The sequence below is a fragment of the Caretta caretta genome, chromosome 4 (genome assembly GCF_965140235.1).
Source record: "Caretta caretta isolate rCarCar2 chromosome 4, rCarCar1.hap1, whole genome shotgun sequence".
NCBI classification, from domain to species: domain Eukaryota; kingdom Metazoa; phylum Chordata; order Testudines; family Cheloniidae; genus Caretta; species Caretta caretta.
Genome location: NC_134209.1, coordinates 80,210,938 through 80,235,793, shown reverse-complemented (window position 1 = coordinate 80,235,793; position 24,856 = coordinate 80,210,938). Strand labels below are relative to the sequence as shown.

General features: G+C 40.6%; 1 protein-coding gene across 1 annotated transcript in view; it reads left to right on the top strand.

The window, feature by feature from the left end:
* Positions 1 to 24,856, top strand: part of SH3RF1 (SH3 domain containing ring finger 1) — a 150,004-nt gene that overhangs the window by 101,181 nt on the left and 23,967 nt on the right. Inside the window, exons 5-9 of the mRNA XM_048847681.2 lie at positions 440 to 742; positions 1,725 to 1,835; positions 17,467 to 17,621; positions 21,557 to 21,727; positions 21,914 to 22,173. Of these exons, the coding sequence (XP_048703638.1) occupies positions 440 to 742; positions 1,725 to 1,835; positions 17,467 to 17,621; positions 21,557 to 21,727; positions 21,914 to 22,173 (1,000 nt within the window). The remainder of the gene's footprint in view (positions 1 to 439; positions 743 to 1,724; positions 1,836 to 17,466; positions 17,622 to 21,556; positions 21,728 to 21,913; positions 22,174 to 24,856) is intronic.

Sequence of the window (24,856 nt, the reverse complement as noted above, 5' to 3'; positions counted from 1 at the left end):
CTACTTAATATAGTGTAATTTATCATAATGGACAAGATATTAATGGATAAATTAAAACCAAAAGTCTGTTGCTTTTATTACTGCTTCTGCTAATCAAACATGCAAGAGTTGTGAAATCCATTAACAGAAGTGACCACAAAAGCATTAGGTCTTCAGGCTTGTGTTGTATCTCTTTGGAAAAGCTCAAAAGACTTAGTGTGGAATGACCATGTCAAACTTCACTTAAGTAGGTTATAGTGAAAGACTTGTACCTGTAGGGCATCTAGATGTAGAGTGAGTCAGTACATCATAAAGAGTTCTGAATTCTATAGTTTTCAGTTTGATTCTTATTTATGAATAAAAGTAAGGTCTAGAAGTGTTTCCTCTGTCTAGTCAACTATTTCTTTAATTTTCTTAAAGATTTCTAAAATCATTTCTTAATGTGTTGGTTGTTTTGCAGTTTAATACGGCAGCCAAGCAGCTGATAGAGTTGGATAAGCCCTCAGGTTCTGTTGTTGACTCTGGAGAAGGTACCTCTGGGGCATCCCACAACAATTCAGTCCAAAAGCACACTGATACAAAGAAGAACACCAAAAAACGGCATTCCTTTACCTCCCTTACCATGTCCAACAAGTCCTCGCAGTCTTCTCAAAACCGTCACTCAATGGAAATAAGTCCTCCTGTCCTCATCAGCTCCAGTAACCCCACAGCGGCTGCCCGAATAAGTGAACTGACAGGCCTCTCCTGCAGTGCTCCTTCTCAGGTAAGCTACCTGAAATTAAATACAAAACATTTAATACATTTTAGTGAATATTCTAAAGCATTTTTGTCATAATAAAGGCTTCAAATCCTTTTCAAACTAAACATATGTAATAAATTATATGTAAAGGGATGTTTTCTACTAGTTTAGGCTCCAAATTTAGGGGTTTTGGGGGATTTTTTTTTTTTTTGTGCAAAGCCTATTGTAATGTGAATAGAAAGGTTTTTCAGTTTAAGCATTTTGTTCAAGTGCTGTAAATAAAAGAAAACCATTAGCAGATTTATTATAATATATGGGAACAAGAAACTGGACTACTCAGTTGAATTTTGTCCAAATTGAATAAAATACTGAAAATTAACAAAGAGCATACATGGTAAAAGATAAATTTGATTTCAGACACTCTTGGACTTTGAACAATCTCTGATGTTATTTCTGATACTGATAAGGGAGAGTATTAGATTATATCTGATTCTATTTTTAAAAAACCTTGAGTGTTCTTCTAATGTCTTGATTACACATTACTGTCTTTGATGAACAATCTTCTGTAGTACAGTACTTGTAAAGTTGACAGTTGTGGGGAGAATATATTAAAGAAAGCTATAAAATGCTAAGAGGATTTCACATAAAGCTTACAAACTAATTAAATGTTTTATATTTAAACTCATTTGCTCTCTGCTATTAAGAGAAAAATAAACATATAGTGTTTTTCACCCAGTTAGTTGCATGTATATCTGCCAGTTTTTCTGAAAGATCATTTCTGTCTTATATAGAGCCTGAAAAATTAGCAGTGTCATCTAATACAAATATTCTATGTAAATTACTACCAGAAAGTCAAAGAAACAAGCTAAAGTTGCTGATGGTGGTATTCACAGAAGAGTACTGGTAGTACATTAATCAAAAAGTGTACCAATCTACCATGACAAGATATTGTTTTAGGAACTACCTAAAACTGACATCAATCTTTTTTTTTTTTTTTTTTTGACAGGTTCATATCAGTACCACAGGACTAATTGTGACCCCACCCCCTAGCAGCCCGGTTACAACTGGGCCTTCATTTACCTTCCCATCTGAGGTCACCTACCAAGCTGCTCTTGGCGTAAGTAGCATTTGACAAAACTGAGGCTCCTTGTGCATCTTTTGTCTCCATTGTCATTCTCCTTTCTGCAGTTCTGGTAAACTAGTTAGAAACTTTTGTGTTGTTTGATGTGATTACATCTGTGATAGGTGGTAGCACACATTGAACTATGGCAAAAGTTTTGCACTAAAGATCCTGGACAGCATCCTATGCCTTTCATTCCGCAGTCTTGCTCTGCCTTGCTGTGGAGTAAGTATGAGAAGCATACTCCTGCCCCTTCCCAAGAGAACAACACTTTTACTCAACGTGAGTCAGAAAGCAAATTAAAAAAAAGGGGAAAGAAATGTCTTATGAAGAGCAACTTGCTTGAATCCTCAACTTCTGGATCTTTGTCCCTCCTGCATTCAGTACCCAGAACTATCATGGAACAATCCCTGAATCATCTGCTGTACCTGGGTCTTCCATTTCTAAATCAGATGAGCCTATTTTGATTATCCTGTCTGACCTCTCTGAATATCAAATACTATAGTCGCATTTGCAGCAAAGTCTGTTAGCTCTTCTGTTTTCATAGATTCAGTTTTTAAGGCCAAAAGGGACCATTCTTATAATTTAGTCTGACCTCCACATAAAACAGGCTGTAGACCTTTCCTGAATTAATTCCTTTTGCAAATCCGATAGCTGTGGTTGAACTAGAGCATATCTGTTAGAAGAACATCCAATCTTGATTTTAAAATTTCCAGTGGTGGAGAATCCATAACAGCCCCTGTAAGTTGCTCCAATGGTTAATTACCCTCTCTGTTAAAAATTTGCACATTATTTCTAGTCTCAGTTTGTATATCTTCAACTTCCAACCATTGAGCTTTTTTATACCTTTGTCTGACAGATTGAAGAGGCCTCTATTTTAAAATTTCTGTTCCCTATGTAGGCACTTGTAGACTGTGATTAAGTTATCCCTTAACCTTCTCTTGAACAAGCTGTGACATACCAGGGTACAATCCAGACTGAGTAGCTGTGTCACCCCTGCCCTATAACCTGTGGTGCCCTTTACAATGTTTTGCTGCTGTGGCCCCCAACCTAGACTGTTCACAAACAGCCTCCAGCATGTAAGTCACTCCCAGCTATGTCTGTGAGTGTTGTGCAGCCAGCCAGCCAGCCATACCTTGGCTCTTACTAGCCTTAAAAATTATTACAGGGTGATCCGAACACAATCCCAGTCCCATATTTTTCCCCAGAAACATAAGGCCTTGTGAGGCAGTGTCCATGCAACAGTGCCCCCCTGGACAAACAGGCGGGTGTGGCTCTGGATCACGCAGCTCAGCAGGGTGGTCAGTCCATTCTTGGTGTCCAGGAATCTGGAAACTCTTTGTTCTCAGGTCTGCCAGTGAGTGGAACTTAGGCCAACGCACTCCTCTGGATACCAGTTCAGGGCCCTCAGGCTAGACAAGTAGAATAAGGATTTGCCGATTCTGACAGTGCCCTGAGCTCCTTTCTACCTTCCCTCAGGCCTTTGTAGGCTCTTCAATCTGTTGGCCTGTTTGCTGCTTTTCTGGGGTGTTTGTCCCCGGGCGTCTCTCTAGCACAGACGTTCCTTTTTCCAGTCTGCTCACTTTCCTGTTAGCCTCCCCCCTCTTCTGCTTCCCAGCCCTTTTATTCTCCCAGCTGCTGTGAAAATGCAGATCAGCTGTGGCCAGCAGTGCCTGTATTACCCATTTGGTTGCTGGGCTAGCATGTGGCACATACACCCCATGATAGTCCTGTTCTGCCCCGCTGCTCCTGGACCGTACGAATATAGTAAGTCCATTATTTCTTTAAGGGAATTATATGCTCACAATTTGTTTCTCCAAATGACATTACCCAGTACTTCAGTTTGAGCACACTGGATTAGATAAAACAATAAAAAAAGTTTATTAACTAAAAAGAGAGAGATTTTAAGTGAAAGTAATGAGGCATAAAAGTGAGAAATAGTTACAAGAAAAATAAAGATAAAACACTTACTGGTGCCTAACTTAAGAAACTATATAGATTCAAAGCAAAGTTTTCTCACCACATGCTTTCAGCAGTCTTACTGACCAAAGTCTTTAGGTCAGGACCTCTCCCACAGAGTCCAGTGGCTGCTTTCTTTGTCTCCTCAGGTACAGTGAATGCGATGGGCAGGGAGAGAAAAAGAGGTGCATTGGAATGTTTGTGCCTCCTTTTTATAGTTTCAGTCCCCCTCTTGAAAAAATTTCCACCTGAGATCCAGGAGTCTCGTTCCCTCCTGGTTTTTTCACCTGTTTGAACTTCCTTTGTCTTCCCTTCCTGCTTGATGACTCTGTTTACTACTTAAATGTAAATTAAGGCAAGCACACATTTCTTTGTTTAGGACAGATCGGTTTGCCAGCTTCTGTTTGGGCAGGGTTCTGGGGTTTGGAACATGTATTGTTAACACCACACGTATTGTTAACACCACACACTGGAATCTTTTAACTTCACGTACAGTGTTGCCACACATATTTTACCAGGACAATACTGACCAGCAGATTTTGAGTTTTCAAAAGATACCTACAGGCATACTTTGTACAAAGATTATTACAGTAGCATGATGGGTGTGAATACAGGGTATATTCCATCATACAAGCTAAATAAATTCAGCTCCTTGCATCTCTCATTAAAAGGTATGTTTTCCAGTCCTTTACTTATTCTCATGGCTCTTCTCTGAATCCTCTCCAGTTTTTCAACATCCTTGAATTGTGGACACCAGAACTGGACACAGTATTCCAATGGTAGGTGTACCTGTGCCAAATACAGAGGTAATATAACCTCCCTATTCTTATCCGATATTTCTTTGTTTGTACATCCAAAGACCTCATTAGACCTTTTGGCCATAGTGTTGCACTGAGAGCTCATGTTCAGTTTATTATCCACCATGATCCTCAATATTATCCACCATGATCCTCAAGTCTTTTAAAGTTACTGCTTCCCATGATAACATCCCCCATTCTGTAAGTATGGTCTTCATTCTTTGTTCCTAAAGGTAAGATCTTACATTTGGCCATATTGAAACACATATTGCTGATTGCTGAGATCCAGACCATGTTGAACAGTTCCTGTCCTCTTCATTACTTACCAGTCCCCAATCTTTTTATCATTTGCAAATTTTATCAGTAATGATATTCTTTTAATTTCTTCTGTTCTATTCTATGAAGATTCTTACACCACTCTCATCACTGTAATATCTGAGCACTTTCCAGTAGTGCATAAAGTTACTTGATTAATATATGTCATGCTTTTGTTCTCTCATCTACTCCCCGGAGGGAGAAGGGTTTTTGTTTTGTGAATATTTTTATATTCTATAATATTATAAAATTATAATAGATAGATAGATATAGATATATGGGCTGTCAGTCACAGTTATCTCAAGCAATGAACCCAAAACAAATTAGCTGGATTAAAAAAATTAATCTCGATTAGTCACAGTTTTAGTCGCACTGTTAAACAATAATAGAATACCATTTATTTAAGTATTTTTCATGTTTTCTACATTTTCAAATATATTGATTTCAATTACAACACAGAATACAATGTGTACAGTACTCACTTTATATTATTTGTATTACAAATATTTGCACTGTAAAAAAAGATAAATAATAGAATCATAGGACTGGAAGGGACCTCGAGAGGCCATCTAGTCCAGTCCCCTGCACTCATGGCAGGACTGAGTATTATCTAGACCATCCCTGACAGGAGTTTGTCTAACCTGCTCTTAAAAATCTCCAATGATGGAGATTCCACTACCTTCCTAGGCAATTTATTCCAGTGCTTAACCACCCTGACATAGTCATAGTGAAAGCGGCCTACAGCTTATCTCTGACAAATTTTCAGAAGCAACTAAACAGTTTTTCCTAATGTACAGCCTAAACCTCCCTTGCTGCAATTTAAGCCCATTGCTTCTTGTCATATCCTCAGAGGTTAAGAACAATTTTTCTCCATCCTCTTTGTAACAACTTTTTACGTACTTGAAAACTGTTATGTACCCTCTCAGTCTCTTCTCTTCCAGACTAAACAAATCCAATTTTTTCAATCTTTCCTCATAGATCATGTTTTCTAGACCTTTAATTATTTTTGTTGCTCTTCTCTTGACTCTCTCCAATTTCTCCACATCTTTCCTGAAATGTGGCACCCAGAACTGGACACAGTACTCAAATTGAGGCCTAATCAGCGCGGAGTAGAGTCGAAGAATTACTTCTCGTGCCTTGATTACAAGATGTCTGCTAATGCACCCCAGAATAATGTTCAGGTTTTTTTGCAACAGCGTTACACTGTTGACTCATATTTAGCTTGTGGTCCACTATGACCTCCATATCCCTTTCCGCAGTACTCCTTCATAGGCAGTCATTTCCCATTTTGTATGTAAAGAAATACTATTTTTCAGTTCATCTCATACAAGTACTGTAGTGCAATTTCTTTATTGAAAATGGAATGCACCTAACAAATGTAGATTTTTTTTGTTACATAACTGCACTCAAAACCAAAACAAAAACCAAAAGAATGTTAAACTTCTTGTGAAGCCAATTGCTAAGACAAACAAGTTTGTTTGAGACAATGCTGCTAGCTTCTTATTTACAATGCCACCTAAAATTCCATTCAGCCACCATTCCAGAAGACACTATGTAAAATAATAATAATAATTCTACATTTGTAAGTTGCATTTTCATGATTGTACTACAGTACGTGTATGAGGTGAGTTGAAAAAGACTATTTCTTTTGTTTACAAATATTTGCACTGTAAAAATATAATAAAAATAATATAAAGTGAGCACTGTACACTTTATAGTCTGTTGTAATTGAAATCAATGTATTTGAAAAAGTAGAAAACGGCAGAATATATTTAAATAAATGGTATTCTATTATTGTTTAACAGTGTGATTAAAACGCCGATTAAACGCATTTTTTAAAATCAAATTAATTTAGAAGGCGAGGTCAAAGACATGTGGACAGTGATGAAGTTTGTAATGGCCCTTCATTCCTGGGGTGGTTAATTCCATAGTTTTGGGCCAGCCTCCAAAATAGCTCAGTCTCCTTCACAGACAATCTTTACACATTACAGTTGAAAGTTCAGTTTTGCCAGAGGAGCGTAGTTGTCAACCATGATCTTCATCCCAGAGCTTTAGTCGATCTTTAGGCACCCTGTGACCACGCCATAAAGTGTCTTGAAGATAAGGACTGTGGTTTTGAACATGCTTAATTATTTTATGGGAAACCAGTGTGAGGAGTGGAGGACAAATTTGATGTGTTCACAGTAGCTAGTGTTGCTGAGAGGAGACTGCAGCATTCTCTAGCAGTTGGAGTTTCCTCAGTTGTGAAGATGCCATACCCCCATTGCTTTAGTTCAGCTGAGAGGCAACAAAGGTGCGAATAACTGAGGCCACATCATCATTTGGCAGGATGGAAATAAGTCTTCTAGCCAACTGGATATGGTAGAAATGCTATTAGGTGAGATCTTAGAATTCGTTCACTTTAATCCAAGAGCACTCCTGAGCTACACGCTGAATTTTTTGATTGTGGCTCAACCAAAGGAGACTGCACTGTGGCTGTGAACTCTTCACTCAGCCCACAAGCATAAGCTCTGTCTTGCACAGGTTGAGACAGGTCATTGATGATGATATTACTAATCCCTGTGGGACCCTACTAGAAACACACCAACTCAGTGTTGACTCCCCATTTACAAATACATTTTAAGAGCTATCAGTTAGCCAGTTTTTAAATCTGTTTCATATGTGCCTTGTTGATTTTGAATCATTCCAGTTTCTTAATCAAAATATTGTGTTACCAAATCAAATGCCTAACAGAAGTTTTAAGTACACTACTTCAACCCTATTATCATTATCAACCAAAGTAAATAGTCTAATCTAAAATTATATCAAATTTAATTTGACGAGATTTATTTTCCTTAAACATACATTGGTTGACATGAGTTATATTACCATCCTTTAATTCTTTATTAACCAAGTTCCATATCAGCTGTTTCATTGTTTTCCCTGAAATTGAAGTCAGGCTGACAAGTCTATAATTAAGTGAGATCATCCTGATTATCTTTTTAAAATATTGATACAACATTAGCTTTCTTCCAGTCCTCTGGAACTTCCCCAGTGTTCCAAGACTTATTAAAAATCAACTATAACAGTCCACAGAGTTTATTGGCCAGCTCTTTTAGAACTCTTGGATGCAAGTTATCCTGTCCTGCTATGTAAATATGTCTAACATTAGTAGTTTTGTCTCTAATCCATGTCCTGTACTCTGAGGAAGGTTCTTTCATTTGTTAGAGACATCTTGATATGGAAGACAGTGCTAGTGAGTACAGACAACACAACAGTAGTTGCCTAGCTGAGATAAGGGGCACTTAGTGTGTGTTTTCTGGTTTGGATCCAGCTTTCTCTTACTGACTGAAAAAAATGTATCTTCTGAGACAAAACATTTCACAGAGAATTTAAGTCACTGTGCAGTCAGTACTGCAGAGCAGTTCTCCCAGGAGAAAAATACAGATCCAGATATAGGTGCCTCTTCTTAGATATGATAGTATCTTTTTTGAATTCCATGCTGCCTTACTATTGCACCTACTGCCACTCTCTGTAAACTACTCCAGAACATGCCTTTGTAATTTTTGGCCTTTTTATTCTTCCCTGTCTCTCCTTCATTAGGGTACCTGTAAGAACTGGCAGACAAAGTCAGTACCATAATCATCTGTGCCATGCAAGATGAGAAGTTGCAGATGTCCACTAGTAGGTCTTGTTTCTGGCTCAGGTACCCAATCTCAAAAAGACATGTGTGATTCAACATCGTGATTTCAAGAAACTTGTAAGAGTTCTGTCTTAAGGTTTTTTCCTCTGTCATAACTAGTACTCTTCTTTATTCTATGAGATCCAGTAGCTCCATGTTTGTTGCCAAACATGCAAGTCACTTTATTTTGCTGTTAGTGAAAGTCATTAAAACTACCAGGTTCCTTTAGTTGCATTGGAGTTTCTTCAAAAATACCTGACAAAGGCTGTGGCATTAATACCCTTAAGAGTTAAACCACAGCAGTAAGTGTAACCCAGAGGGGAGAGACATCATTGGTTCACATCCTCTAGTGGTGCTTTCTTTTTGACCAGGTTCCGTGTTAGGCCTCTGATTAGGCAAGGCATGTAATTCCTATGGGGAATCTGAATTTATTCTCTGCTGTCTGCTTGAAGTCCTGGGCTTTATGTACGGAAGTCTGTTGACTCTTAATGTTCTTTTTCTTATTACCTTATTTTCAGTAAGAAGAAACTGTGCGCTGGCAGCTTTATTCTTTCTATGTATACAAGCTGCAGTCTTGTGGCCTTGTATTCTTCTACTGTAAATAATGTTAGACACGTCTTCTGATGAAGCAACCTATGATCACAGACTGCACTATAGTTCTTTTAAAATTCCCCTTTCTCTCCTGTTTCATAACCTCTTGTCTTATTTGTAATAGTGTGCTAGACAGATCCTAAGAGTTCCAGATGGCTGTTTTGGAGTTGTGTAAGGTAGATTTTGTATCTGTAAACGATGTTTATGCATCCCTGGACTCTGAGACTGATACCTCCTTGGTATCTTGGATAGTATTAGTATCAGTGATAGGTGCAGTTGGTTCTTGACATTCATAACCTGTTAACCATTGCTGGCTTAATTTCTTTTTTTTTTTGTATTTAGAAGTGGGAACTAGCTCACGGATTTTTAGTTACTGATTTTTAAGGCTCTCCCTTTAACTTTCCTCTTTGATTCTGGAATACTGTGGAAATTGCTTGGGAATCTGAATGCAACAGGGAGTCTTTAATCCCAAAACTTTTGCTATACTTTGATTGGTGTTTCTGGCTATTATATGTGATGACCATAAACAACCCAGTAATTTCAGGCTCGTGTTTCTGTACCTGTGATATTTTACTTAAGGGTGGTGGCTATTGTTTTAGCTATGGACTAACCCAAAGATGGCACAAGGTTTAGTTCACGTAATACAGCTCCTTTTATGTTACAACAAACTAAGCTGAGAAGAAAAAGGAGGAGGAACTGAAGAGTCAGAACAGGAAGTCCCAACCAACTCCTCTAAGTAACAAGTGTCCATCTTTAAAGAATCTCTGAAAAAATGTATCTATCATATATCTGTGGGGCCTAATGGAGAAAAAGTTACTGTCTTGTTCCATCCCCTATAGGATAAGAGGCACGCTTATTTTCTAGGGAGGGTATGACAAGCCCTCTAGGTTGAACTGGAGAGCAAATGGCTCCAGGACAAATCTGAGAGAGTTCCTGGAGCTAAGGACTCTGTGGGTCTTGTAGCTGTGCTCATGTTTAAGGCCCTGCTATGATTGAGTGGTTGCACTCTCCTGTCTTGAAAGTGATACACATATATGGTCCAAAGAATGTCAAGACTGCTATTCTTATTCCCCTTGGAATACTACAGTTGTGGATGCTGTTTTGACCAAAGCCAAAAGTTCTATGAGATGTGAAATTTATGACTTTGGACTAAAATCCTTAGAGATAAGCATTAGGAATGGGACAATTTTCAAATTGGAGTAATAGCTACATGCATTGTAAACTACTTGTACTGCATGGGCAAAATTTAATTTTATATTTACAAGATCTATAATTTCACTGTTTCTGAAAGAAATTCAGAATATGGTTTTAAAGAAGTTGTACCTGGGATGATAATTCAGCAGGAGTTCTCTCTACACTAACAGCAACAAAATAATAATTTAGGTATAATTTGTATGGTATAACTTCTAATAGTAGAAAGATACTTGCCATGGTTTTCACTGAAAAATGCAGATCGTTAACAGGTGTTTCGAAGGAGGAGAAAGGAGATAATTTGCCCTAGTAGAGTGAGAGAATTCCATTCAGAAGTAGCAGAGGAAGAGAAATGTAACGTGACACCATCATATTGATTGCCTCATGATCATTCTGCCTTTAGATTCTGGTATGAGACTGAAACTACATTGCTGGGTTTGGGCAATGATCTCCTATCCAGCAGTGTCCATGCTGCTGCCTTTTGATACTGCTGAACATGAAGTGGTGTTGACAAGTTTGCAGTAAATAGTAGCATATTGAAGAAAAGGAGTACTTGTGGCATAAGTTTATGCTCAAATAAATTTGTTAGTCGCTAAGGTGCCACAAGTACTCCTTTTCTTTTTGCGAATACAGACTAACACGGCTGCTACTCTGAAACCTAGTAGCACATTGTTTTACTTTGGAGGACTCTGAGGGAAATTAGGGGTTATTTGTTACCCTAAAGGGGGAACTACAGGATTCTGTCCTGGTCACACACACAATTTGTGTGTGTGTGTGATTGAATATGAAGCTGTCTGATAAGGAGGCATGGACTGTCATGCTTTAGTGTGCTAATGACACTTCGCTCTATATCTCCTTCATGTCGAACCATCCGATTCAATGGTACAAATAACTCTGCAGGAGGGGGCATGAATAAGAGGCTAGCTGTCTGATGGTTAGTCTTTATAAAAGGAAGATAATTTCGGTAGGCTGGGGGAAACAACCAGAAGTCATGAGGGATTATATCAGTGTGGCTTTTGTAAGTAGTTCAGGTCATAGTTTAGGAATTTTGTTAGACCTGAACCTGAATTAATTAACCTTCTGGGCATGGTGCAAGGCACATGTTTTTCCAGACGTTTTGGCAGGTGATGATCAGAGGGATGATAGGACATATTATTGTTACTTTGCTATTATGTCTTTTTTGTAATATTTTGATGTTTAAGATGACTATTGATCTTTAGTTGATAGAGGTAGAGAATCGGATTTTTTACATCTGATTTTTGATATTATTTATGAGTGCCTAGAACATAGGAGGGATGCCTATATGGAATTTTTAACCTGAAGTAAATAAAGTAGCACATCATTTTAGCTATTTTGCAACAGAATGCAGTGTGTGGTACTTTTTAAAATTCAAAACCCTTCCATTTATGGTGAAGACTTTTGAAAAATGCTGTTTTCTACAGTCAAGTGCATTCTGTGGCTGGAAAGTGATTATGCAATCACAGTGAGCTCTATTTTTTTCCTCTTTGAATTTCATTAGGCAAAAATTCCTTTTTAACCAGCATAAAAGGTTTTACTCCCTCACTTATATTTGTGCTTTTTTTGTGTGAAATATTGAATATAGGAACTGTCAGACTTGGCTTGAACTAGAGGCAGATTTGTCTCTCAGTATCTCTAAGAGATGGCTGAATGCCAGAATTTCTGAAAATTTGGCTAAAGCATTTGGATCTAGTTTATTAAGTTGGAGCAGAGCAATTTGTGGAGCATTTTTTTGTCTACAGTCAATCAGGTATTTTGTTTAGATTTCTAAGTACTTGCCAAGTCTTCTGAAGTTTAATTGGGGTGCAGCTCGCTGCAGGTTTTATCCCTATAGGGTAGGATTAGACAATGGTGAGGACAGCATAAGAACCTGAATAGAATAGAATAGAATGTTGTGAGGGATTGGACTTTAAAAAAAAATAAGAACTCTCTTTATGGCATGTATTCATAAAAGTAAAGTACATATCCAAGAAGGATACACATTTTAGAAGATAATCAAAGTGTAAACTGGTGGTGCCTGCATATTGTGTGTAAATATTTGCTGCATATTGTCAGAATTAGTTTCCAAGGACTTCTAATTGACCTCTCTCATAAAGGATAGACATAAGAGGATCCTGTGCTTTTGTTGGTTGTTTTGAATACTAGTTTACATTATTAGTATTGTTACTGTTACTATTACTATTATTATTATATTTGTATTACCATAGCACTTAGGGGCCCCAGTCCTGGAGCAGGACTTCATTGGCTAGGCACTGCATAAACACAGAACAAAGAGTTAGTCCCTGCCCCACAGGGCTTGCCATCTCAGTATAAGACAAGAAACAACAAATGGAGACAGAAGGGGGAGTACAAGGAAACAAAGAGGCCATGTATACACTCCAGAGCGAATGCAAGCATAGCCCCATAGGCTGTCTACGTTTACAGCAGAGTGTAGTAGAAAGCTGCTAGTAGAGAGTGTAGCAGAGAGTACAGGAGCTGCCAGAACCTTTCCCTGCTGCAGGAGCCTTTCTCCACTGCCTCCCCACTGCCAGAGCCTTTCCTTGCTGCCAGAGCCTTTCAAAGTGGCAGGGAAAGGCTCCGGCAGTGGGGAGGTGGTGGGAGATTACATTGCTAAAAATATGTGTAGATGTTTGAGGTACTACTTAGGCTTGTAGAGACCTGTGTAGGGTATATTGCCTAAGGTTCAAGCATGTGTAAGCGGGGGAATAGTCTCGCTCTTGTGGGGAACTTTCCTGGCTTCTGCACTACCCCGGTGAAGTGGGCTAGCGAAAGGATCAGAGTCCTCGCTCCCACTTCCTTTACCCAGTGGCCTCCCTGCCCTGGAGGACTCCCCTTCCACTCTCCTGTCTGGCAGAGTCCTCAGAACCCCAACAAGGCTGGGCCCAGGATTCCTGGGGGCTCGACCTCCAACCCTGCTGTGGTCACCTAGGACAGGGGCTTGGGTGTCCCCACTCCGGGGTACTCTCTCTGCACTGGTCACTTCTCGGACCCACTGACCATTCCATACAAGTTAAAGCAAATGCAAGTTATTTAATCAACAATTAATTTTAAAAAGAATAAGGAAAAATGGGAAAGGTTAAAGGAAACACATCAACCCGCTCTGTGGCAGGGAACATCACAAACAGTGTCTCTGGAATGTCAGGGCAGTTCACAGTCTGTTCCTTGTAAGTCCCAGGCCTTCTTCTCAGGCCCTGGCTGTGCTGTAGGGATGCTGTGGGTTGGACACTTGCTCTGGTGGTGGCCACACTCTCTCAGGCTCTAAGTGGTAGGACCCTTCTTCCCAGTGTCGCCCCCGCCCTGTCGGGGTTACGATCCAAGCCTGGCCTGCAGAGCCTCTTGGCTGAGGCGTCTGCCTGTGCTGGGCCCACTGCCCAGGGTCCCCCTCGCTCTCCCCTGCTGCTCACTGCACCCAGCTCTGGACTGCTCCAGCCCCAGCTCCACCACTCTGGCCCCTCTGGCTCTGGTTGCTGCAGCTCTGCTCCCAGGACAGGTCTGCTCTGCAGGCTGCTTCTGTGAGTCTGCTCCTAGCACTGACCTGCTTCCTGGGCCGCTTTTCTGGCCCCTCTGGCTCTGGTTGCTGCAGCTCTGCTCCCAGGACAAGGTCTGCTCTCTCTGGGCTGCTTTTCTGGTCTCTCTGGATCTGGCACAGCTCTGCTCCCCAGCTTAGCCTGGGCCCCTGCTTTCTCCTTAGTTCGGCCCCACTCTGTCTGACCCAGGCAAATCCAGCTCACTTGGAGGATGGGATCTCCCTGGCCTCCTGACTCTCTGATTAGCCTGCCCATCGTGTCATTCAGGCTGACCTGGAGCATTGGCCTCTCCCCATTGTTCCTGGGGACTATCAGTCTCAGGGTCCTGATTTCCCATAGACCCTTCCCCTTTTAGTACTGGGAACTAGCCAACCAAAACGCCCCCACTGAATGTTAGTAAGTGGTCAACAGTCCCCTTACACATGTAGGGCACTCTACTTATCTATTCTAAGCCATGCCCCAGCATCTATACTGTTATTTATACCCATGCAAGGTGGACATGCAATGTCTGTACTCTACACTCCATCATAAGTCTAGAGTTACCTTCAGTATAAGGCAGAAGTGGGCAAACTACGGCCCGCTGGCTACATCCGGCCCGCAGGACTGTTCTGCCTGGCCCTTGAGCTCCCAGTCAGGACAGCTAGCCCCCAGCCCCTCCCCTGCTGTCCTCCCTCCCCCGCAGCCTCAGCTCCCTGCACCGCCAGCACTGTGGCCCACAGCTCCTGCCAGGGAGAGTGGCGGCATGGCTGCAAGCTCCTGCTGCTCTGAGCGGCATGGTAAGGGGGCAGGGGGCGGGGGGGAGGGGTTGGATAAGGGGCAGGAGGTTCCGGGGGGCAGTCAGGGGACAGTTGTACAGGGCGGTCAGGGGATGGGGAATGGGGGTGGGGGTTTGGATAGGGGGTGGAGTCCCAGGGGACAGAGAGTAGGGGGTGGAGACCCGGGTGACCTATCAGGGGGCGGGGGTGTTGATGGGGTCGGGGCAATCAGGGGACAGGGAGCAGGAGGGGTTGGATGGGGGTGGGGTCCCAGGGGGTGGTTAGGGGCAGGGGTCCTGGGAGGGGGCGGTCAGGGGACAAGGAGCGGGGGGGTTGGATGGGTTGGGGGTTCTGAGGGGGGCAGTCAGGAAGTGGGAGGGGGTGGGGGCCAGGCTGTTTGGGGAGGCACAGCCTTCCCTTCCCGGCCCTCCATACAGTTTCGCAACCCCGATGTGGCGCTCAGGCCAGAAAGTTTGCCCACCCCTTGTATAAGGTAAGAAACAGCAGATGGAGACAAAGGGGGTACAAGGAAACAATGAGGCCATATCCACACTCCAGAGCCTATGCCGGCGTAACCCTGTATTGTAGATACTTGTCTGCTGACAGAAGTTTTTCTATCAGTATGGTAATACCACCTCCCCAAATAACATTAGCTATGCTGACAGAAGCGCTCTTCTTTCAGCATAGTTGTGTCTACACCTGGGCTTTTTCAGCATAGCAATGTTGACTGGAGGGTGTGATTTCCCTGTGCCACCCACCCCTGCAATCCTTGTGATGTAGCTATGTCAGCATAACTTAGTAGTGTAGATCAGGTCTGAGACAGTATTGGTCAGCATGATAGGCAGTTGTGTCAATATGCCAGCAGTCTAACTGTTGTCAAATTTTTGGTAGGCAAACATAATGATAGTTACTTAAGGTGTTGAACTCCATTAGTTTAATTTCATTAACCTTCTTCAGCAAAATACTTTCCATGGTCTGTTTTTATTTAAAAAAACAAACAAAGCAGAGATCCTGTACTATGCTACTGGTGTACAATCAAGTGTATTAACAGAACCAATAAAGTACAAGAGATATCTCACCATACAATTCCATACAGTGGTATTGTAACATCTGTGGATGTTACAGTTCAAGTGTTAAGAAAGTAATTGAATTTGTAAATTCCAAATGATCTCCTGTCCTTTATATAATTGGACTATAAATAACGTTGTCAACAAAAATAATATAAAGTAGTTTTGATAGTGTTGTTATCCAATGCCAAACATTTTTTAAAACCTTGGGGTTTTTTTTTTGTTTCACTGGTCTAGAATCCTAAATGGATATTATCTGGCCAATGTATATAGCTGTTACTAGCATAGCACGTTACATTCTTCTGGGAGGTCATGTACGTTCTGTATTGGGTACAGTTGATTTATTTTGAAATCACAAGGCTGTATCTATAATCAGAAGAAGATTTAAATGAAAATAAGGTATAGCTGTTTCCCATCTTACCTTACTGATCACACCATTATTAAGCATTTTTGAGGAATACATTTTCATTATATTGTGCTTATAAGGCTGGTTGATGTGTGACCATTTCTGCTAGGTTTTGAAAACCATGAACATATAGTTCATTACTGAATACTGAAAGTGCAAGATTGCATTTTATGAAGCTGTCTTTTATTAATACATTGAATGCAGTATGGTGGTAATCTCACTGTGTGTGTTGCTACAGCATCTTGTATGAATATTTACTTAGAAACATGTGAAAGAAAAAACTTAACAAATCAGTGTTCAGACAAAAAATCTGCTTGAATGTAATTTGAATTCTGAATGTTATGGTCGCAATTTATATTTATGTGCTGATGTATTGGAACAGACAGGTATACAATACATTTTGTCAATGTATATTTTTAATTTGGGGTCTTCAAAGCTGAATGAACAATGAAATGGTTCAGAAATTTGTTTAGAAATTAAGGGATTGCTTTACAGTAGAGTTGATAAGTGAAAATAGTTTATGCTTTCTGTATCACATACTTGGGGGGTTGTATTCAGTTCTTACATGAGATGGTTCAAAGAGGGTTTGGGGGGGGGCAGTCCCCCATTGTGAGCCTGTTTTCCCAGGAGTGTCAGTACACAGGCTCCTAAAGAATTATCTGAGGTTTTATAGATCAGAAGGTAACAATTACTCTATTGATTTTCAAAAGGAATGGAATCCTGTAGGCAGAACCCCCGTTAGGATCTGCCTGTAAGGGAACTGCAGCTTTTCACTGGTGTGCTTGTTAAAGATTACCAGTCTTGATAATACTGAATTTCAAAAGCTGGCACTTCTAAATAAAAGAATAAATGAAAATGGCAACAATAGCACAGTGACTGTGGTCTGCTATTGTTCTTGCTTTTTGTAGCCCACACATCAAAGGGAATTTTCTACTAGGAGTGGTTTTGGGTGCACTGCAGCTGAATTGTATATTGCATTTCAGCTTCAGGCTACAAAAACAACCAGGGATTGAAGTCTATTCAACAGTAGGATGTAAAACCTACCTCTTGGAAGGCTTCTTTGGATTCTTGTTAAGAATTCTCATGAAAATGTTGTTTGTTATAATTAGAAACAACACTTTCAGCTTCCCCTGTGCTGGGAAATTACTTGTGTGTTTCCTAAACTGGCTCTAGTGAATTCAAGATCTTAAACTGGAAAAAGAGAGACAAACCTAGTTGTCTAGTTATGTCTTATCAACCGATGGTAGAATGCTGTGCTCAACTAATTTACTGTTAAAGATTTTTTTTCAGTATCTTAACACACTGTATTTTCTCTTGCTCTTTTTATTCTTTTAATACTAGAATATGAATCCCCCCCTTCCGCCACCACCTCTTTTGTCTGCCACAATCATTGCTTCAACATCTTCAGGGCTGCCTTCTCCAGGAGTAATACAAAGGCCTGCATCAGGATCAACTGACCAAACAGCACATTTACGGCCACAGTCTCGACCAAGTGTGTAAGTGAAATTGAAATGTGTTACCAGTTGTCAGTTTGGGAAGTGGGCAGAAGGGAGGTGTGAAGGGAAGGGGAAAGAGGAGAAGAAAATACAGTAAGACAGGTCATGTCAGATATAAATTGGTACATGTTCATGACTCACCAGCTGGCCTGAGTCCTGCTAAAATTCCCAGAAAGCAGTGCTTATAATTAGAAAACAAAAGCAACACAGTGGAGTTGATACGTGATCTCCCCTAACAGTCTTCATGCTGAAAGCTATTTATAGCATAGGTAAATATAATAGCATGCTGCTGCATTATATTATGTGAATAAAGTACAAATATATGGAATATTCATCATGTAGAGAGGGAATGTACTTTTCTTTTCCTTGAGTTAGGGATGAGGACTATCTAATTAACAAGTGGCAATGTCCTGAGTGAGTTCCTTCAGTGTCATCTACTATAAAAGGAATCAAAAGACCATCCCCATGTAGAATAATTTATGCTAGGACACAGAAAGCGTTGTATCTTGTTTGGCATGTTATATTAGCATCTCATTGTCAGGCTGCCTGTGCAGGTTGCAAGTGCAGTTCGACTGAGGATTCTACAGTTAAGTTAATTAGTGGATGGCAGTTTGGAATGAAGACAGAAAGCTGCTAGCTAGTGTTATGTCCTCACTCTTGTAATACTAGCAAATGGGAGTAATATTGCCAGGTGAAAAATATTTAATATATAACCTGTGGTCCTGACAGCATTTCTCTTCCTGAAAATTACATTGTATGAACAATCTGGGAAAGTAGATTATGTAGGTGGGGGACTGCACAAATTGCTGGACAGGTGGAAGCAGTAAATGTTTGATATAGGAGGGAAGGGGACAAAAATACCCGCTTCCTTTAATCAGTGCACCTAGGACCAATTTTGCCCACACTGACAACATTTTGTAAAGCCTCTTTTTCTCTTTCCCCTCTTTTTCCTACCCCTGAGAATGAGAGTGGAAAGATTTGTTGACTTCCCAGCCAGTGTATGCAGTGATGGGCCCTTTTTCAAAAGGGGGCTTTTGTATTTTTGAAAAATGCTATAACTTATTTGTAGATGTTATTTCCCAGGGGTCTGATATAAACACATCTATTTTAAAGTAAAAAACAAAAACAAAAAAAGCTTGCTCTTCATTTTATCCTGGTGCAGAGTGTAGAAGAAAGGTGGTGAGCAGACGGTTTCTCCCACTCTAAAGTGGCAATTAGAAATCCTACACTACTGGGAAATGTCCCTAATAATATCTAGTACAGAACTGTAGAAGTATCTGTTTTATTTTTATTTTTGAAAAGCTAAGTTTGGAAGTTGTTAAATATATCTTTTAAAAAAGAAACAGAACAGGAGAGGACAAAACTTATACTCCTCCCTACTTCTTCCCCCAGTCATGATTCCAGAGTTACTACATTAAGCTGTAGCTTCTTAGGAGGAAAACAAGTGGGTTTTAAAAGTGAAACAGCAGCTACTCTGTTTGTAGGCATCAGTTTCCAGCAACATAGCACATCTCCCTCCAGCACTTCAGTTGCACTGTAGGGACCCAGTTCTCTGATTTAAAAAGAAAAAGTTGAATCAGAAGTATTTTGTTTATTTCTGAATCTGGTCTTTCATTCCCAAGTATAAATACTCATGGAAAGGAAAAGAAGTGGTGGGGGAAGGCATGGAGAAGGATTTAATGGCTAGGGAAACCCAGAAAAAGAAACTACAGTAAATAACAAAATTTACAGTTAGTATTTTCAGTTAATTTCTAATGTACAGTAATTTTAATAACATACACTAACAAGGAACACACAATAACTGATTAAAAATTTAACATAATATTTTTCCCTTAATAGCGCTGTTTTTTATAGTTGCTACAAGATGCTGGTGGTGTGTCATTAGATGGCCTGAGCACTTCTTGGGGTTATGATATCCCAGCACCTGTCATGCTGTAGTCTTTAATTGTTGCCCTTCACTTTGAACTCTTACCCAGTCAGGAAAGTAGAAGAAAGTGATTGTGTACCTTTTTATGTTTAAACTAAGGCTGTGAAACAATTAAAAACATTAATTGTGAGATTAAAAAAACATAGAAATCACAGTTTTAATCACACTGTTAAATAATAATACAGTAGCATTTATTTAAATATTTTGGGGTATTTTCTACATTTTCCAATGTATTTATTTCAATTACAATACAGAATACAAAGTCTACAATGCTCACTTTGTATTATTATTTTTTATTACAAATATTTGCGCTGTAAAAAAGATAAAAGAAATAGTATTTTTCAATTCACCTCATACAAGTACTGTAGTGCAATCTCTTTATCATGGAAATGCAACTTACAAATGTATGTTTTTGTTGTTACATAATTACATTAAAAAACAAAACAGTGTAAAACTTTAGAGCCTACAAGTCCACTCAGTCCTACTTTTCAGCCAATTGCTCAGACAAACAAGTTTGTTTACATTTATGGGTGAGAATGCTGCCCACTTCTTGTTTACAGTGTCACCTGAAAGTGAAAACTGGCATTCACATGGCACTTTTGTAGTTGGTGTTGCAAGGTATTTACATTTCAGATATGCTAAACATTTGTATCCCTCTTTATGCTTCGACCACCATTCCAAAGGACGTGCTTCCATGCTGATGATGCTTGTTAAAAAAATAATGCATTAATTAAATTTGTGACTGAGCTCCTTGGGGGGAGAATTGTATGTGTCCTGCTCTGTTTTATCCACATACTGCCATATATTTCATGTTCCGCTCGATAATGATCCAAAGCAGTGTGGACTGACGCACATCCATTTTCGTCATCTGGGTCAGATGCCACCAACAGAAGGTTGATTTTCTTTTTTGGTGGTTCGGATTCTGGAGTTTCTGCATCGGAGTATTGCTCTGTTAAGACTTCTGAAAGCATTTTCCATACCTCGCCCCTCTCAGATTTTGGAAGGCACTTCAAATTCTTAAATCTTGGGTCAAGTGCTATAGCTATCTTTAGAAATCTCACATTGGTTCTTTCCTTGTGTTATGTCAAATCTGCAGTGAAAGTGTTCTTAAAATGAACATGTGCTGGGTCGTCATCCGAGACTGCCATAACACAAAATATATGGAAGAATGCGGATACAACCACAGAACATTCTCCCCACATACACATACAATTCTCCCACAAGGAGTTCAGTCACAAATGTAAGATCCTGCCCATAAGCCTTGGGTACTTCAGCCAGCCTAGCAACAAGGACCTCTGGTTCTACTTTAATGTGCCTGGATGAGCCATAGACTGGTATGGGACTTGGCATATGTACAAGCATGTCAAGACTAAGTTCTATGTGTGGCCCAACAATCTGGAATGGTGGCCGAAGCATGAAGGGGCATATGAATGTTTAGCATATTTGGCCCGTAAATACCATGCAACACCAACTACAAAAGTGCCATGCGAACAAATGCCCGTTCTCACTTTCAGGTGACATTGTAAATAAGAAGCGGGCAGCATTATCTCCTATAAAGGTAAACAAACTTGTTTGTCTAAGCGATTGGCTGAAGAAGTAGGACTGAGTGGACTTGTAGGCTCTGAAGTTTTATACTGTTTTGTTTTTGAATGTGGTTATGTAACAACAAAAATCTACATTTCTAAGTTGCACAGAAATATTATTTCTTTTGTTTTATACAGTGTAAATATTGATTTTAAAAAAAGTGAGCAATGTACACTTTATATTCTGGGTTGTAATTGAAATAAATATTTTTGAAAATGTAGAAAAACATCCAAAATATTTATAATAAATTTCAGTTGATATTCTATTATTGTTTAACAGTGCTATTAAAACTGCAATTAATCACAATTAATTTTTTTAATTGAGTTAATTTGTTTTAAGTTAATTGCTTCAGTTAACTTTGATTAATTGACAGCCTTAGTTTAAACATTAGATAAACAGATTCATGTGCTTTCCTTTCTTCTAGGTATATTGCCATATATCCATACAGTCCTCGAAAAGAGGATGAACTGGAACTGCGAAAGGGGGAGATGTTTTTAGTGTTTGAACGTTGTCAAGATGGCTGGTTCAAAGGAACCTCCATGTATACAAGCAAGATTGGTGTTTTCCCTGGCAATTATGTGGCACCAGTCACAAGGTATGATTTTTTTTTTTAAGCAAATATCTGAATAGTTTACTTTTTTTCTAGTTGTTCACATTGATTTGTTTGTTATACTTAACCCTAAAACCAGCTAATGATATGAAGAGCATTGCCTTTTAGTAACTACTTATGTTTTGGGTTTTTAAAAAATAACTGAATCAAAGGACTTTTTAATTTTGGCAGGACGGTGACAAGTGCTTTGCAAGCAAAAGTCCCCATGTCTACTGCTGGCCAGACAGGACGAGTGATGACCATGGTCAGCCCTTCCACTGCTGGTGGAACATCACAGAAACTTCAGGGGAATGGCCTGACCGTCCATTCCAATGTGGTCCCAACCGCTGTGGTTTCTGCGGCACATATCCAAACTAGTCCACAAACCAAGGTTCTTATGCACATGTCGGGGCAAATGACAGTCAACCAGGCTCGCAGTGCTGTTAGAACAGGTAAAAAGAACTTGTGCTTCACACCGAACATAGTCAGTCTGTGAAATTCATTGATGCAAGAGATCAGTCAGATGATGTGGATTGATTTTTTTTTTAAGAGACAGATAATTTCCTAAACTCTAATACACCTTTCTGAAATTGCTGAGTCACTCATTTTTCTCATCTGAATGCAAGGCAGAAAAAGCTATCCAATGTAATAAAAATATTTTTGATGCTGCAAAGTCCAGGCCAGGCCCTGTCTCTCCTAAACTTCCTTGTTGAAGCTTTCATGGTACTCCAGTAGATATCTTGGGGTAGGGAGGCAAAGATGGTCTATTAAAGTGTACATATAATTTAGTGACTCTTCCTTTCCTAAGTGAGAGAAAAGACATCTGGCTCCTACCCTAGGTGCTCTTCTGTGTTTGGAGAGCTGTATCAGATTTGTGAATCATGTCTGTCTTAGCCAGGTAAGAGCGAATTTCTACAGTGTTGACTCAGTCTGCCCAAATTGCGAGAAGTGGGGAACAGGGGAATGAAGTACTAGAGGCTGTGGTTCCATGGTGTTGCAAAGAGGTCCCAATAAGCAACCTAAAAATGTCACTAGTAGCAGAAATACTAGAGCAGATTGGTATTTGAGGAGAAAGTGAACCAACCTCAAAAGTCTATCTGAACATCAAGGTCCAGAACACTGAGGGAAGGAAGCCACGCTCCACTAGGAGGACTGCACTGTGGCTAGGTTTGTTCAATCTATATGTGATTATTTCATGTAGAGCTTTGCTAGGTGCAGAGTTATTAGTCTTCCTATGAAGTTTCAGATGTTGGCCAATGCGAGTGGCAAAGTACCAGGCTTGGATTAGTTCTTCTTCAAGTGGTTGCAGATGTGTATTCCACTCAGGTGTGCAAATCTCTAGCATGCCAAGGCCAGAGAACTTTGCCTAGCAGTACCCTTAGGGGCAGCATGCATGCCTTCCGGCCCCTCTTAGCCCCTCCCGTGGCTATTTAAGGGCAGTGCCACCTTGACTCCTCTCAGTTCCTCAGTTAAGTAGGATTTAGCCTAGTTTGATGCCCTTACCAGGTTTGAAACACTGCCCATTATGTGGGGTGGCTACCCCTAATAGTGACCCCACACTCTGTCTTTGTGTTTTGCAGAAGGGCACATTAAAGAAAAGTGCCCCATTTGTAACTCATTCAGAAAGAGAATGCAGGCTAGAGACTTGCACTTAAGCAACACCTTATGGAGCCAGGCATGAGGCCTGTTTTGGAGCAGGGTGCATCCACTGATTGTCCAGCCCCTCAGAGAACTTTGGAACCAGCACAGGTTGTTGTTCCATGGCCAGATTCTGATTCCTCTCTGAGGAGAAAGAGAAATTGTTCTCCTTTCTCTGGTCCTCTGAGTAGAAGGACTCTCAAAACAGATCAGAGCCACTCCAGAGCTTGGAGAGATTCCTTCTCATCTACTAAAAGGAGTAGAGGCTGGCACAGGGATTCCTTCAGAATACAGGACAGAGTTGGGCTATCTACCTGCTCTCTGGTACCAAGATGATTGGACACTGTATTGTTGATTCCGGCATCGTCTGTGGGACATCCATTGAATCTGGTGATGTCAGCACTGACTGTTTCCGTTCCACTGGCATATTTGGCAGCATCAGACTCACTCTGCCTTTCTGTTCCTGACTCTCCATTAATTCAGGGGGACTTAGCTGTGGTGGTTTCTTTTGTACACTCAGCACTGGCTGGATTGGTTGCAGAGTATTCCCTGTGCCAGCACTGTTTCAGTACCATTTAAAACTCAGCATGCAGAGCTGAGTTCAGCCTTTTCTTTGGTACCTAGGAGCTCATTGAGGCAGATACTGTCTTCAGTACTGACTATGTTTTCGGTGTAGACCACGCCTGACGTATTGGTACCAGCCTCAACTTCAGTACCAAAGTCCATTCCATTGCCAAGCATAAGTGCAATGCCTCAACCGGTATCTAAGATGCCAGCTACCTTAATGTTGGCACCAATGTGGCCTGCATATTGGGCTTCAGAAGAGGCTGGATGTTTGCTTGCTCCGCCTGAAGTGGCTCCTCCATTGCCACCAGGCTACTTGGAAGGTTCTTTGAGATTGAGCTTGGAGACATCTTCCACCTCTCCTTTCCCTTCCAAGTACCATTCTCAAAAATCTTTGAGACTTCCTGGGGATCACCATCGGTACTGAGATCGGCACTATTCCAGCAGTAGGGAAAGGGGCTCTTGGCTCAATTCCTACTGGCCACCAATGCCATATCCTTATCCTCAGTAGCCTCTTTGGAACCCTTGGGATGTTCCTCAATCTGCGAAGTCCTGATCATCTGCGAAGTCCAGGATAAGGTCACCAGTCCCTTTGGTAGTCTCCCTTCTTGAGTCTCCCTCTCTGCCTACTCTGCAGAGAGACTGAGGTTGCTCCCTCTGAACTAGTTCAGCCTGAACCAATTTTACAGGGGCAGGTGTTGCTGCCGGAGATCTAATTATCTTCTCTTCCTTTTTCGCCTCATGGAGTGATTCCACAATGCTGGATTCATCTTCTCCTGTGCCAGAGGATTTTAAGTCATTCAAGATCTCCTGAGGCGAATGGTTACAGCCTAGGGCATTCAGGCTGAGTTTGTTCAGGAGAACATCCATAAGTTGGTGGACCTTCTCCAGCTGTCTGTTACAGGGAGGGTATCTCTCTCGCTGTAAATGAAG